The 13,682-nt window shown below is 38.9% G+C and overlaps 1 protein-coding gene across 1 annotated transcript in view; it reads left to right on the forward strand.

Annotated features, from left to right (window-relative positions):
* The window catches only part of chn2 (chimerin 2), a 251,788-nt gene extending 239,974 nt beyond the window's left edge, over positions 1–11,814 (forward strand). The window contains exons 10-13 of the mRNA XM_055660074.1: positions 1,571–1,648; positions 3,835–3,972; positions 5,780–5,885; positions 10,196–11,814. Of these exons, the coding sequence (XP_055516049.1) occupies positions 1,571–1,648; positions 3,835–3,972; positions 5,780–5,885; positions 10,196–10,367 (494 nt within the window). The 3' untranslated portion in view covers positions 10,368–11,814. The remainder of the gene's footprint in view (positions 1–1,570; positions 1,649–3,834; positions 3,973–5,779; positions 5,886–10,195) is intronic.
* The last annotated feature ends 1,868 nt before the right edge of the window (positions 11,815–13,682 follow it).

The following is a 13,682-nucleotide window of genomic DNA, read 5'->3' on the forward strand; positions in this document are numbered from 1 at the left end:
TCCAGCTTTTTTGTGTAACCATCTCCGATGACCTGTCTTGGACCCACAATACCTAAACTCTGGTCAAGAAGTCTCACCAGCGTCTCTTCTTCCTGAGGAGACTGAAGAAGGTCCATCTGTCTCCTCAGATCCTGGTGAACTTCTACCGCTGCACCATCGAGAGCATCCTTACCAACTGTATCACAGTATTGTATGGCAACTGCTCTGTCTCCGACCGGAAAGCACTGCTGAGGGTGGTGAAAATTGCCCAACGCATCACCGGTTCCTCGCTCCCCTCCATTGAGTCTGTCCAAAGTAAGCGTTGTCTGCGGAGGGCGCTCAGCATCGCCAAGGACTGCTCTCACCCCAACCATGGATTGTTTACCCTCCTACCATCTGGGAGGCGCTACAGGTCTCTCCGTTGCCGGACCAGCAGGTCCAGGAACAACTTCTTCCCTGCGGCTGTCACACTACTCAACACTGTACCTCGGTGACTGCCAATCACCCCCCCGGACACTCCTCCCACAGGAAAATGACTGTATGCATGTAAATAGATTTATTTATTGAAATCATATTCTATGTCGCTCTTCCAGGGAGATGCTAACTGCATTTTGTTGTCTCTGTACTGTACACTGACAATGACAATTAAAGTTGAATCTGAATCTGAATCTGATTTTGTGTTGAACCTGTACCCTGAGTCTGGGGTTCACGTGGATTCTCCTTTGTCTTGCCTATTCAAATGTCTCACTAAATGCTTCTCAAACTAAGTGATCGCACCACCTCCTCTGATGTAGTACTCCAGATATCAATTAACCTCTAACCTTGCCCTCAGATTCCGTTTCCATCAATTTAAACATATACACTTTTGTTTTGGATACCCTATCATATGAAAGAAATTCCGACTTTCTTCCATATCCATGCAGCTTATAATTTTATTTACCAACTATCAGGTTGCCTTTTAACCAACCACTCCAGCGAAAACAAGTCCAACCTATCCAATCTCTCCCCATAACTAAAAACTTCCAATCCTTTACAATGCTTTAGGGGATTAGAGAAGGAAACTGCACAAGCTTTTGTCCAGAGTAGGGGAATCAAGAACCAGAGGGCATAGGTTTTTAGGTAGGGAATATGGGTGACTAGACTTTGTAGGCGTGGCATGAATTTCAGAATTTTAATGCAGAGAATATCCACAATATGTTGAATATATTCTGCATAATATTTTAGAGGAACTATGCATTGTTATCAGAAAATGTTAAATAAGCCACTATGTAAAATAGACAAAATGTGAGCAAGTAATACCGTTTACACATTAAGGATTCCTGCATAAGCAATATGCAGAAACAAAAATAACAGATTCCACTACAAGTTTCATTTTTAGGAAATGAAAGGGGGATCTATGTAGTCCTTCAATTTCCCCATGCAAGCCAAGTTCTGGATAGTCACTTTATTCCCAATATGAGAATATAGACAAAAAGGTGTTTTAAACTGCAAAGTGCCCGACCTGAAATGTCTTTGTGTCTTTATTTATTAATTATTGTTTCCAGCAATTAAGCTCCACTTAATAAAGTAACAATTCCCATTTGTTCCATAGGTTTGAAATCTGAGGGGCTTTACAGGGTGTCTGGATTTACTGAGCACATAGAAGATGTTAAAATGTCATTTGATCGAGGTGAGTGGAGCATTCTCTTCTGCTTTTAATTACAATACAAATCAAAATGGGCATTTCAAATCAGTGGGTTTTGCAAATGTTCCCATTGCCACATTAGAAGAAAGATTTGATTTCATTTGAAGTCATTTCATTAGCCATACTTAAACTATTGCACATGATTTTGAACATTCAGTGATAGCAACATGGAGTTCTATGATCTAGATTAAAATTAAACCAGAAGCAAACCAACATAATATAAGCACCTTGAGAATTTAGGAATGTATGCAAAAGAGCAGAGAAGCTTACATTGGATGTATACATCATTGTTACCCAAGGATGAGGTAACAGAAGACTGGAGGATGGCTGATGTAGTGCCTTTAAGAAAAAACGCAAAGAAAAACCTGTGATCTAAAGACTAATAAGCCTAACATCTGTGGTTGGTAAGTTACTGGATGGGGATTCTGAGGGACCAAGGAGTATAAGTACGTAGTTCCTTGAAAATGGTGTCCCAGGTGGATATTGTGGTGAAGAAGGCTTTTGGCATTCTGGCCTTAATAAGGGCATTGAATATAGAAAATTGAACATTCTGCTTCAGTTGTACAACACGTTGGTGAGGCTGCACAAGAAGTATTGTGTTCAGTTTTGGTCCCTGTGAGATGAAAGATGTCATTCAGCTGGAAAGTCAAGGAGTTGTAAGATGGGGCTTTATTCCTTGAAAATTGGAGCCTAAGTGGTGTTGTTATAGAGGTATATAAATCATGATGAGCATAGATAGGGGGAATGCATGCAGTATTTTTCCCAGGATTGGGGTTTCTCGAGATAAAAGGCACAGGTTAAAGGTGAGAAGGAATAGATTTAATAGGAACTTGACTATAAGCAGGGGGGTAAATGGAACATATGAAACAAGTGCCAGATGATGCCCTTCAGCTCCTTTGAGTCTTTTGCCATTATGTGTGCTAAAGATTCATTACAGTAGCCAATTCATCTATCAGCACATTTTAGAACATGGGAAGAAACCAGAGCAAGGTGCATGATGTCGCTAGCTCTCCCTCTGGATTGGACCACTTGGACATTAGGAGCAAGTACGTCAGTAGGTGGCGCTTCCCCAATAGGGCAGCCAACGTGATCAAAGACCCACACCACCCTGGTCATGCTTGCATTTTACTTCTATCATCAGGTGAAAAGGACAGGAGCCTGAAAATCATGACCACCAAGTTCAGGAAAGGCTTCCTCCCAGCATCTTGAACACTACACAACACTAGCAATCTCCTCAGCGATTATGATCTTTGTTAATAAGCAAATTGCACAATCTGGAGTTCAAAGTCATCTTTAATCTGTACACATAGTATAGCGGTACAGCAGGCTGTTAGTTGTTAGTTCGTCGTTACCGCTTCCAAGACTGACCAGTGTAGGAAGTGGGTGTTAGTATAAAGCACAGTATAAGGTGGGTTAGTGATGCTATTTCTACTGTGATTGGTTCACATGCAATAACCAATCTACAATCTTCTATGGACTGTCTTGGTTGCACCGTGGACTTTGGTTTTGCACTGTTATGGTTACCAAGCATTAATGGTTATTAATTTATTGTAGTCTTAAATGTATTTACCTGTGTTATGTTAATTAGACCAGTTAAGTTCCAGGAAATAAGAATTTCAGTGTTGTTGTTGGTACATGACAATTAAACACTTGATTCTCTTGACCCTTGGCAACACTTTTTTGGAAGATGGGAAGAAACCAGAACAATTAGAAGAAGCTGGAGGATGACTGTGATATCCTTTCACTGAAGAAAATATTCAAACTGCACACTGATAGTACAAAATGACTGGCCCAATCACTCGAATACTTAATTATTCTCAATTATTCTCAATTATTCTCAAAATACAGAATTAAAAAGTGGGGAGCTGCCTTTGTGTTGAAATTATTGTTGAATATTAAAGACTGTGAAAATATTCACAACAAACTTCATATAAGAATGCTGCCATCAGTAATAGTAGCTATGAAAATATTTTTTTAACATTGCTATTTGTTCCTGAGTGTAGTTTGCTTTCAATTTTTCTAACGCTTATTCCAATCTAGCACACAACGGCAGATTTTGTATATATTTACCTGTAATGATCTGCGTGAGTAATATACATGATCTTAATAAGGTAATGTGTAACTTTTGTGTAGCCATTCTTTTAATTTGATGTTTCTTATCCTCTTTCAAGATGGTGACAAAGCTGACATCTCTGCCACTATGTATGCGGATGTCAACATTATTGCTGGTGCCCTTAAGCTGTATTTTAGAGATTTGCCGATTCCTGTCATCACTTATGATTCTTATCATAAATTCATTGAATCTTCTAGTAAGTATTCTTTCAATTTTGTGATCTCAACTAACTTTCAATAGTGGAAAGTAAACTTCATTTGCAAAAAAGAATAGCCCGAGAACCAGAGGCCAGTGACCTTAAATCTGTGGTCAGAAAGTTACTAGAGGGTATTTTGAGGGGTAAGATATACATGCATTTAGATAGAGACGCAAGGACTGATTAGGGACAGTCAGCACTGTTTTGTACATGGGAGACCATATCTCATGGATCTGAGTTTTTTGAAGATGTAACCAAAAAGATTGATAATCTTTGATAAGAGTTGTAGACTTTGTATATATGGATTTTAGCAAGGTATTGGATAAAGTTCCATATGCTAGGCTGTCCTCAAAGGTTAGATAGCATGTGATCCAAGGAGAACAGCCGACTGGATAGAAAATTGGCTTTACGGAAGGAAGCACTAGAGGCCTGTGACCAGTGGTGTGTCTCGAGGTTCAGTGCTGAGCCCATTGTTGTCTGTCATCTATATCAGTGATTTCGATGAGAACACACAGTGCATGATTAGTTAGTTTGCAGATGACACTAAAGTGGGTGGTATTGTAGGTAGCGAGAATGGTTGTCAAAATTTGCACCAGGATCTTGATTGTTTAGGCAGGTTGGCTGAGAAAATGGTTAATGAAGTTTAATACAGATAAGTGTGAGGTGTTGCATTTTGGGAAATAACCAGGGCAGGGACCTACACAGTGCATTGCCGGGCTCTGGGGAGTGTTGTGGAGCAGAGGGATCAAGGTAAATCCCTGAGTGCAGGTCAAAATTCAAGTGTAACAGATAGGGTGGTCAAGAAGGCTTTTGGCACATTGGCCTTTCATCAGGCAAGGTTTTGAATATAGTAGTTGGGAGGTTATATTACAGTTGTACATTAGTGAGGCCACAATTAGAGTATCGTGCTCTGTTTTGGTCACCCTGTTATGGGAACGATGTTAAGCTGGAAAGGATGCAGAGAAGATTTACGTGGATGTTGCCAGGACTCAATGGCCTGAGCTATAGGGAGAGATTGAGCAGGCTAGGACTTTATTCCTTGGAGCTCAGGAGGATGAGGGGTGATCGAATAGAGTTGTATAAGACCATGAGAGGAACAGATAGGGTAAATGCCCAGAACTTTTTACCCAGAGTGGGAGAATCAAGAACCAAAGGACGTAGGTTTAAGGTGAGGGGATCCCAGGGGCAACGTTTTTACACAAGGGGTGGTAGGTGTATAAAACAAGCTGCCAGATGGGGTAGCTGCGGCAGGTACTATCACAATTATGTCTTATCCCCCTCCCACATCTCACCTCCACTGTATGGTTCGATACTTAAGTGCTGATGTTACAGGTGTTTTTTGATGTGTTAAATGATCAATGAATACATCTAAGTTAACACTACGTTTTGGCAATCAACTCAGCTACAGTGGTGATTTAGGGGAAATCTTAGTTTTAGTATGGTGTCCACAACAGCAGACACCTTAGTAACTTCCATTAAAGTGAAAAAAGACAGGATTGAATTTCTCAATTGTCAAAAATCTGAAGAATACTCTCAAGGTAAATACATGTTCAATGGGCACTGGAATGGGGGACCAGAGGACACCGGTAGCCTCTATAACTGTATCTCACCGGGAGGAGAAGGAAAGACGTGTGAAGGGAGAAAAACTAATTTCACAAGGAAATATTTATTTTTAATTATATATATATATCAGGGCTGTGTTCAGAATTTTAAAAAGTGTGAATATTTCTGGTATAATTCTCAGGGAGGTGGATAATTGTTATGGATGAATATTTACTTTGAGTAATTTACTCTTATTTTTAATCAGAAATTACTAACCCAGATGACAGGCTGGAGGCGATTCATGAATCTTTAATGTTACTACCTCCTGCACATTATGAAACATTGCGACATTTGATGACTCATCTGAAAAAGTAAGTTGTGTTTATACTTAAGATGGATGATTTCTGGATTCATCTGAAAAGTATTAGCATGCAAATAGTCAATAGTCCTAAAATAAGGTATATTGCAAAATAAATTATTAATATCTCAACCTATCAACATCTTGGGCATTCACCCACGTAGATACAAAAAGTTACCATATTGTATTTCAGAATGTTCCCTAATTATGAGTGATTTTCAGTTGAAAACATATTCAGTTGTAGTTCTCCTGGTTCGGGGAAACCATTGATACGGAAAACATAATTTTGTGTGGATTGATTCAATCTAGCACACAACAGCATGTGTACCCTTGAGTCCATCAACCAATTATATGTGGACAGTACTCAAAACCTGAACTCATTCATGTAAGCTCTGCTCATTCTGTGGACCCCTCATACTGACCTCTTGTACGTTCCCAATTTATTTCAATCCAACATGACAGCTGTGATTTCAGCTGTCTAGCTCCTAAGCTCTGAAATCCTTTCCATCTCTGTCCTTTTTAGAATGTACCTCAATGGCCAAGTGACTTGTTAACTGACTTAACTTCATCTCTGTGACTTTTATTGCTCCAGTGAAATACTTTTGGCCATTTTAACACATTTAAATGAGGATATTCTTGCATCGACGTATCACAATTGTTATTCTGTGGCAGTTCACCAGAATGGAGTTAGAAATCAAATGGCATGCAAAATGAATCTGCATCTGAGCCGGTGAAAGCTATAAAAGATGCTGCCAATGCACATGTGTGAACTAAGTTTAGATTTGTTTAATTTTTCATATGTCAGCTGTTTTCTTTTGTGACATTTTGTTTACATTATAATGTCATATATAAACTAAGTTGGCTGTGGTATCGTGAACTTACTTGAGCAAGGTTAGTGATGTTTATCTTTTTGTAACTATTTTAAATTCCAATCCTGCATAGGTTTGACTTTGTATGTGAAATGGAACTAATGAAACTCTCATAGAGTCATAGTGATACAGCATGGAAACAGGCCCTTCGGCCCAACTTGCCCACATTGGCCAACATGTCCCTGCTACCCTAGTCCCACCTCTCTGCGTTTGGCCCATATTCATCCAAACCTGTTCTATCCATGTGCCTGTCCAACTGTTACTTAAAAGTTGGATTAGTCCCTGCCTTAACTACCTCCTCTGGCAGCTCATTCCATGCACCCACCACCCTTTGCGTGAAAGAGTTATCCCTCCAATTCCTATTAAATATTTTCCTCTTCACTTTAAACCTATGCCCTCTGGTCCTTGATTCCCTGACTCTGGGCAAGAGAGTCTGTGCATCTACCTGATCTATTCCTCTCATGATTTTATACACATCTATAAAATCACCCCTCATCCTCTGTGCACCAAGGAATAGAGGCCCAGCCTACTCAACCTCCCTGTTGCTCAGACCTTCGAGCCCTGGCAACATCCTCATGATGAACTATTTTAACGGAATTACATTTTAGAATAATTATTAAACAGTTTATGAATTTTGTTGCTTTGCTATTCGTTGGTATTAATTATTTTACATTTTCAATATTTCTACATCATTGCCATGATTATTTTATGAAGAGGCTGTTGCATCTGTGGGTGCACGGCTGGCAGGATGGCTTGTCTTTAATATCTCCATGAAGGGTGTGTGCGACACTCTGGGAATCTTTCCAGCCCAATAGGTTACTGCTTTATATTCCAGGAGAGGAAAATGCAACGGCAAAAACATGTTTCCAAGTCTCCCAAGATGGTACCTCCAAATTAAATTCATTCCATTTTTCTCAGTATTATTTTGTTGGTTATTTACTGTCAGACAATGTTTCATCCCAGAGTAAGCAATACTTTAATTTAGTATTGAAAATGCCCTTATGTTCTTGAATCATAATTTCAATATAAATCTATATTTATAATCAACACATCTGTTGGGTAATGTTATGGCTATTATTATTAATATGTGTATTTTTTCCTGTGCCAATTGAAAACTCGTTAATTTTTGATTTGCAAGACGAGTAGAACTAATTTGAACAAAGTCTCCCAACAGGCGTTATTGTCCTAGATCTTGCAGTAAAGCAGGTGCTTCATTGTAGTTGTCATAATAAACATTGCAAGTCAGTGTCCTAATATTGCAGTTAGGATTGCTGAAATCGTTAGAAAGCATGCCACACATGCTTAACTGTGGAAATTTGACCAAATAAATAAAAGTTCTAATTTTGTACATTTTTCTTCACTTTGGGATAATGTTCCTTGATTAAACAGGATTGCCAATCAAGTCAGTCAGTACTTTTGCTGTTCCTCATCTTTCTCTTAAATAATTAAATTGTTGACTGTATTCTATATTCTAGCTCCTGTAAGCTGGCAATATTTACATAATTCCAGTGATTACAACTGTAACTGAAACAATTAATTCCCCCGCACAATTAAAGACTGGAATAATCTCCACCCAACTATAGTTACCCAACCAGATGCAACTAAATTTAATGTAGCTCTTTCTTCCCAATAACCCTTTCTGGCTTAAGCCCTCCCTTCACCACCTCCAGTTTAAATTCTATTTGGAATATTTTGGAGGCATACATACAATTTTACACAAAAAACAAGAAACAGAAAAACAAAACAGAAGGGAGATGGGGGGGGGGGGGGGGAATAGTGCACAAATTCTACGGCGCTACATACATATATACATATATTTTCGGGAAGCTATTCCTGTCTGCAGATTTGATGATAGCCGCCTTCCAGAGGGCAGCAGGTCGTGAGCAGCTGTTCCTGGAGTCTGTTGATTGTCCTCATCTGGTCAGAAACAACAAGAAACTGCAGATGTTAGTTTACAAAAAAGGCACAGTTGCTGGAGGAAGGCAGCAGGTCAGGCAACATCTCTGGAGACATGGATATGTGATGCTTTTTGCGTGCAGCCGGGAGCCTTCTTGATGACGTGATTGTAGTGATGTCAGCCGCGCGAGAAACCGGAGGCTGGAAGAAAGGGGGGTGTGGGATAAAGACTGGAGGGTGATAGGTGGATACAGGTGAAGGAGGTTTTGATTGGAAGATGGGTGGACGAAGGCCAGAGATGGGGAGAAGACAAAAGGCTGTGAGACATAGAGAGAAGAGGTGCAAAATGTTAAGCCCGAGGAAGGGATATAGGGTGGTAGGGGAAAGGGTTGTTGTTGGTGACTTTCCTAAAATTAAAATTTAAATATAATTCTCCGACATTTGCACCACTTTCAACACCACTTTCCACCACATGTCACATTTTCCCATCCCCACCCCATTCCACTTTCCACAAAGACCCCTCCCTCTGCAAGCTGAAATTCTGGGTGAAGGGTGGGCGCACGCTCCTTGGATCACTGACTTTGTCTTGTATCCGTGTATTATTGCTGGACAAGTGGGACTCTATGCTCCTTCCACCCCAAGGCAGCTCGCGGGCTCTGAGGAGTGTGCGGACCTGACTGGACCCCTTGGGAAAACCCATGTTTTTGTACCACATTTCAGATGCAGAATCAAGTCCACACCCCCTCACCTGTATCCCAGTTTGTCTGGGTAAAACCTAAAATGCATTTTACCTATCTGGCATGTTCTCAGGAGGGAAGATGATCTGACTGGCCGAGTTGATGGCTCTATACGCGTGCTTGATATTGGTTATGATCCAGCGTGTTCACCCTCTAGTAGAACACTGACATGCTGAGTTACTTCGGGGTGGCACTGTTGGTAGGGGATGGGGCAGGGGAAAGGGTTGTTGTTGGTTTTTTTTTGTAAATCCGAAGCACTTTATGCAGTTCCCTTTGACCCCTCCCTTTCTCATCCCTTCAGCTATAACTTACTCAGGCAATCAAACCCCCCTGCTCCCATCTCTCTTCAAGCTTTCTTACCTCGATTACAATCAGTTGAAAAGATTTCAGCCTGAACTTACCAGGCGTTATCCTGCTCCCATCTCTCTTCAAGCTTTCTTACCTCTATTACAATCAGTTGAAAAGATTTCAGCCTGAAACATTACCTACCCATGTTTTCCAGAAACGCTGCCTGACCTGCCAAGTCACTCCAGTACTTTGTGGTTTTTTTTGCTGAAACTGGTGTTCATTTTCAAAATTCCTGGAATAGAATTGTTTTTGTGTTATGTAACAGATTAAATATTCTTTGCAGTTTTCATTACCACTTCTGTTCGATGACATGAAGCTGTTTATCGCTATCAGAGGTTATGGTTTATTTTATGATTACAAGTATTTGCCTTGCTTAAATTTATCAAAGTATAAAACAGAACATAAATATTAAGAAATATTGGAGGCTGTACCATTCCAAAGCTTACGTGACAATCTAATTTGATTCATTTTAGGATCATTTTACTTGAAAAGGATAATTTGATGAATGCGGAAAACCTTGGAACTGTTTTTGGGCCAACGTTAATGCGACCTCCTGAACAAAATACTCTGGCTACGTTGAATGATATACGATACCAGAGACTGATAGTCCAGCTCCTGATTGAAAATGAAGATGTCTTGTTCTGAGAAATGAAAGCAGTATGAAGTAAAACCAACACTTTAGTTACTATTTGTGACTGAGTTGCAGAGGTACAGCTATAGTCCTTATAGGTTGGATGTGTGGACAAAGAAGTCTGTGATGCTGCAGATATAACATTCCCCGTAGTCTGTTTTTGTTTTAGGAAGCACATCTTTAAATAAAATAATAGGGATTGATTTTCAAACAAATCCTATTACTCTATATGCTTTTGAACATCATTAGGACAGTTATATAAGGAAAAGCAAAGCAACATTATTGAGCAACTTCCACAAGCTACAGAGTTGTTTTTCATTGTTCCATTTAAAATATATATATAATATATATATATATATATATAAAGGTAAATACGCTCAATCAGAAAAGCCAGTAATCAAACTCCACTCCAAAGTTAGCTTGGTGCGAAGAGAGTGTATTTTTTATTTGTAATGATATATTTACCAGTTTTGTATTTGAATTATATCACAGAATTTTGAATTGCACTAAGTGTCTACAAATTGGTATATCAACTAATTTATACTGATACATTTAGCAAGATTCATTAAATTAAAGAGATTTGTGCTGCATATTACAAAATATCAGACTAATATACCACAAATGATCGATTTAAAAAAAAATCTGGAAAATCTCTGCATTGCACATGCTGCAGTAAAGGATGGCATTCTAAAAACATATTCTTAATCTGTAATGATCATTTTTCCTCTTCAGCTCAGAGCTCCCTGACTATTTACTAAGTGCACAGTGAGAACTGGACTAATTGTTACATTACTGTATTTAGGACTGGCGCCTATTGATTCACGGAAGGCATTTAATTGTGTATATGTATAAAGCTATACTTAGTTATCAGTCTGGTAAAAGTAGCAGAAAGTCACCAAAGTTATATGTGTAGAAGGAAGGATCATCTGTTGTTCTTCCATTTTATTGTGAGCGTTTGTTATGTTCATGTTATGATTCCTAAATAGACCACATCAAAAACTGTCAAACAGAATCTTCAGAGTAAATTCCCTTGATCCATCACTTTGGTTAAAAATGCTTGTGAATCATTTATATTTTGCAATGGCACGTTTATATGAGACTGCAACTGTGATCCCTTGAGGCTGTTAATTCATCTTTTGAAACTGGATAAATGTTTTCCTGTTGTGTTCTGTGGATATAAATTTAATGGTTTTCAAATACAAGTATTGTTTATGTATAAATCAAATGCTGCAGTTGTTTAAAATTCCTTTTTTTATTCCTTTCTGAGATGTAAATTGTGATTGCTTTGGTGAACTTACCATAATCATTGGTACCTGCAAATGAAATGTCTTCCATTGAAAACCTTGGCTATTTTATTTCTCTTCTAGTAATGTGCAAAATTGATACCAGATTTATGGTGTAAATTAAATAAATGTAGTGAAAAAATGTATTAAATGTGCCATTAAATTCAAATGCAGAAAATTCCTGGTTTTATCAAATGTCCTGGGTTAGATTTTCTTCTTAACTCAGAATCACAATGAACTACAATACAATACAATACAACGGTTTATTTGTCACATTGCACAAAAAGTGCAAGTGAAATGATACGTCAGCAGCGATACAATGATAAAGGGCACACACAAAAACACAATAAATTTTTAACATAAACATCCACCACAGCATTCATCACTGTGGTGGAAGGCACACAATTTGGCCAGTCCTCCTCCATTTCCCCCCGTGGTCGGGACCTCAACCCTCCGCAGCCGTTGCTGCGGGCGTCCAGATGGTAAAGGACAAGATACAAGTCCAGGTAAGTCCAGAGTCGGCTCCTCCCCAACGGAGACCGCGGCTTTTAGTTGGTGTAGGCCGCAGGCCGGCGGCCGAAGATTTAAAGTTCCCTCTGTATTTTAGAGGAATCACCGATAATCTAATACAAATACTAAGGGCGCTGTTTTAAATAGAGAGGAATTGGACATTCTGTAGCATATCGTAATGAACAGCAGCAGGATTTAGTTTCTTTCCTAGTAACCTGAACGCACAATTTTGTCAGGCATTTCAGGTAGTGTTGTGCTATTTTTAAGATGATCCTTGAACAAGATTTCTCAAGTCTCAGAATGACTTAAGTTATGGTGTGAAACAACAAATTTCTTCCAGTGTCTTTACCAAGATTTATCTCTGAACAAAAGCAGATGACCTAGTTATTTAGCTTATCATTGTCTTGAGCATGCTATATGCAAAATGTTGATGTTGATAGAGAATATAAATACATTTGAAATTGTGTTAAAGACATAATCTTAAAGGTAAGTATTTACATATTTGATCCTTCTGAAAGATACTGGAGGTGGTGGTAGCTACAAATATTTCCATTGAAATTTGACTATGAAAGTATAATTTTCTTCTTGCTGCCAAAATAGTTTATTTCACTAAATTGGAAATAAAGGTGAACAAAATTAGATTCTCTAACACCCATCTATTGGATATTCAAGACGAGTATAATACATGAAATGTGGATGGCAAAGGTTTAGAAGGATATGGATCCAAACACAGGCAGGTGGGACTAGTGGAGACAGGGCATCTTGGTTGGCATTGTTAAGTTGGGCTGTCCGTTTCTATGCTGTATGACTGTATATAACTATTGACAAGAAAATGTATGTTGGCAACTGGCCTGGGCACATATCCGCATATGGGCAAATATCCAACACTCACCAGGAATGTACAGGGCAGCCACCAATGTCACTTTGAACTTTGAGAGAATGGAGAACAAGTTTGTGGAAAAAATGAGGATAATAGGGCGAAAACATTCAACAGTAGCAAATTAAGACCTTAGGCAGACTGTCAGCAAACTATTACAGTGCATATTTAACACAGCTAAAGCATCATAAGACAAATCTAAGAGTGAGAGGTTAAGAAAGAATACTGAAGGGAGGGTGCGTAGTTCCGGATTGTTCTGGAATCAGAACTCTGATTTTTTTTTTAAAGAGAGGTGGATAAATATTGGGAAAGTATTTTATGAGTAGGAGGGAAAAGGTTGTGAGCAAGGTGTCATGTCCCTTTTGGAGAGCTGACACAATTGTAATGGGTCAAATTTGCTGTAAAACTGTAATCTCTAAATCTTTGGCTCGGATGCACTGCAACTTTGACCTTCCATCCCAGTGCTCCATTATTTTTTTTAATTCTGTTTTTGAATTAGTCAGCAAACAACAAAGTTATTTACATTTTGGAAATAAACCCCCAATTTTTCATTTCTCCTTCCTTGGACAGGCTTCAGTTTTTCAGCTCACCAAGCAGTCAACTTCTCTACATCGGCAAGGTCAGCATGGAACATGACATCATTTTATCATGTGATCGTT

The sequence above is a fragment of the Leucoraja erinacea genome, chromosome 2 (genome assembly GCF_028641065.1).
Source record: "Leucoraja erinacea ecotype New England chromosome 2, Leri_hhj_1, whole genome shotgun sequence".
Lineage (NCBI taxonomy): Eukaryota > Metazoa > Chordata > Chondrichthyes > Rajiformes > Rajidae > Leucoraja > Leucoraja erinaceus.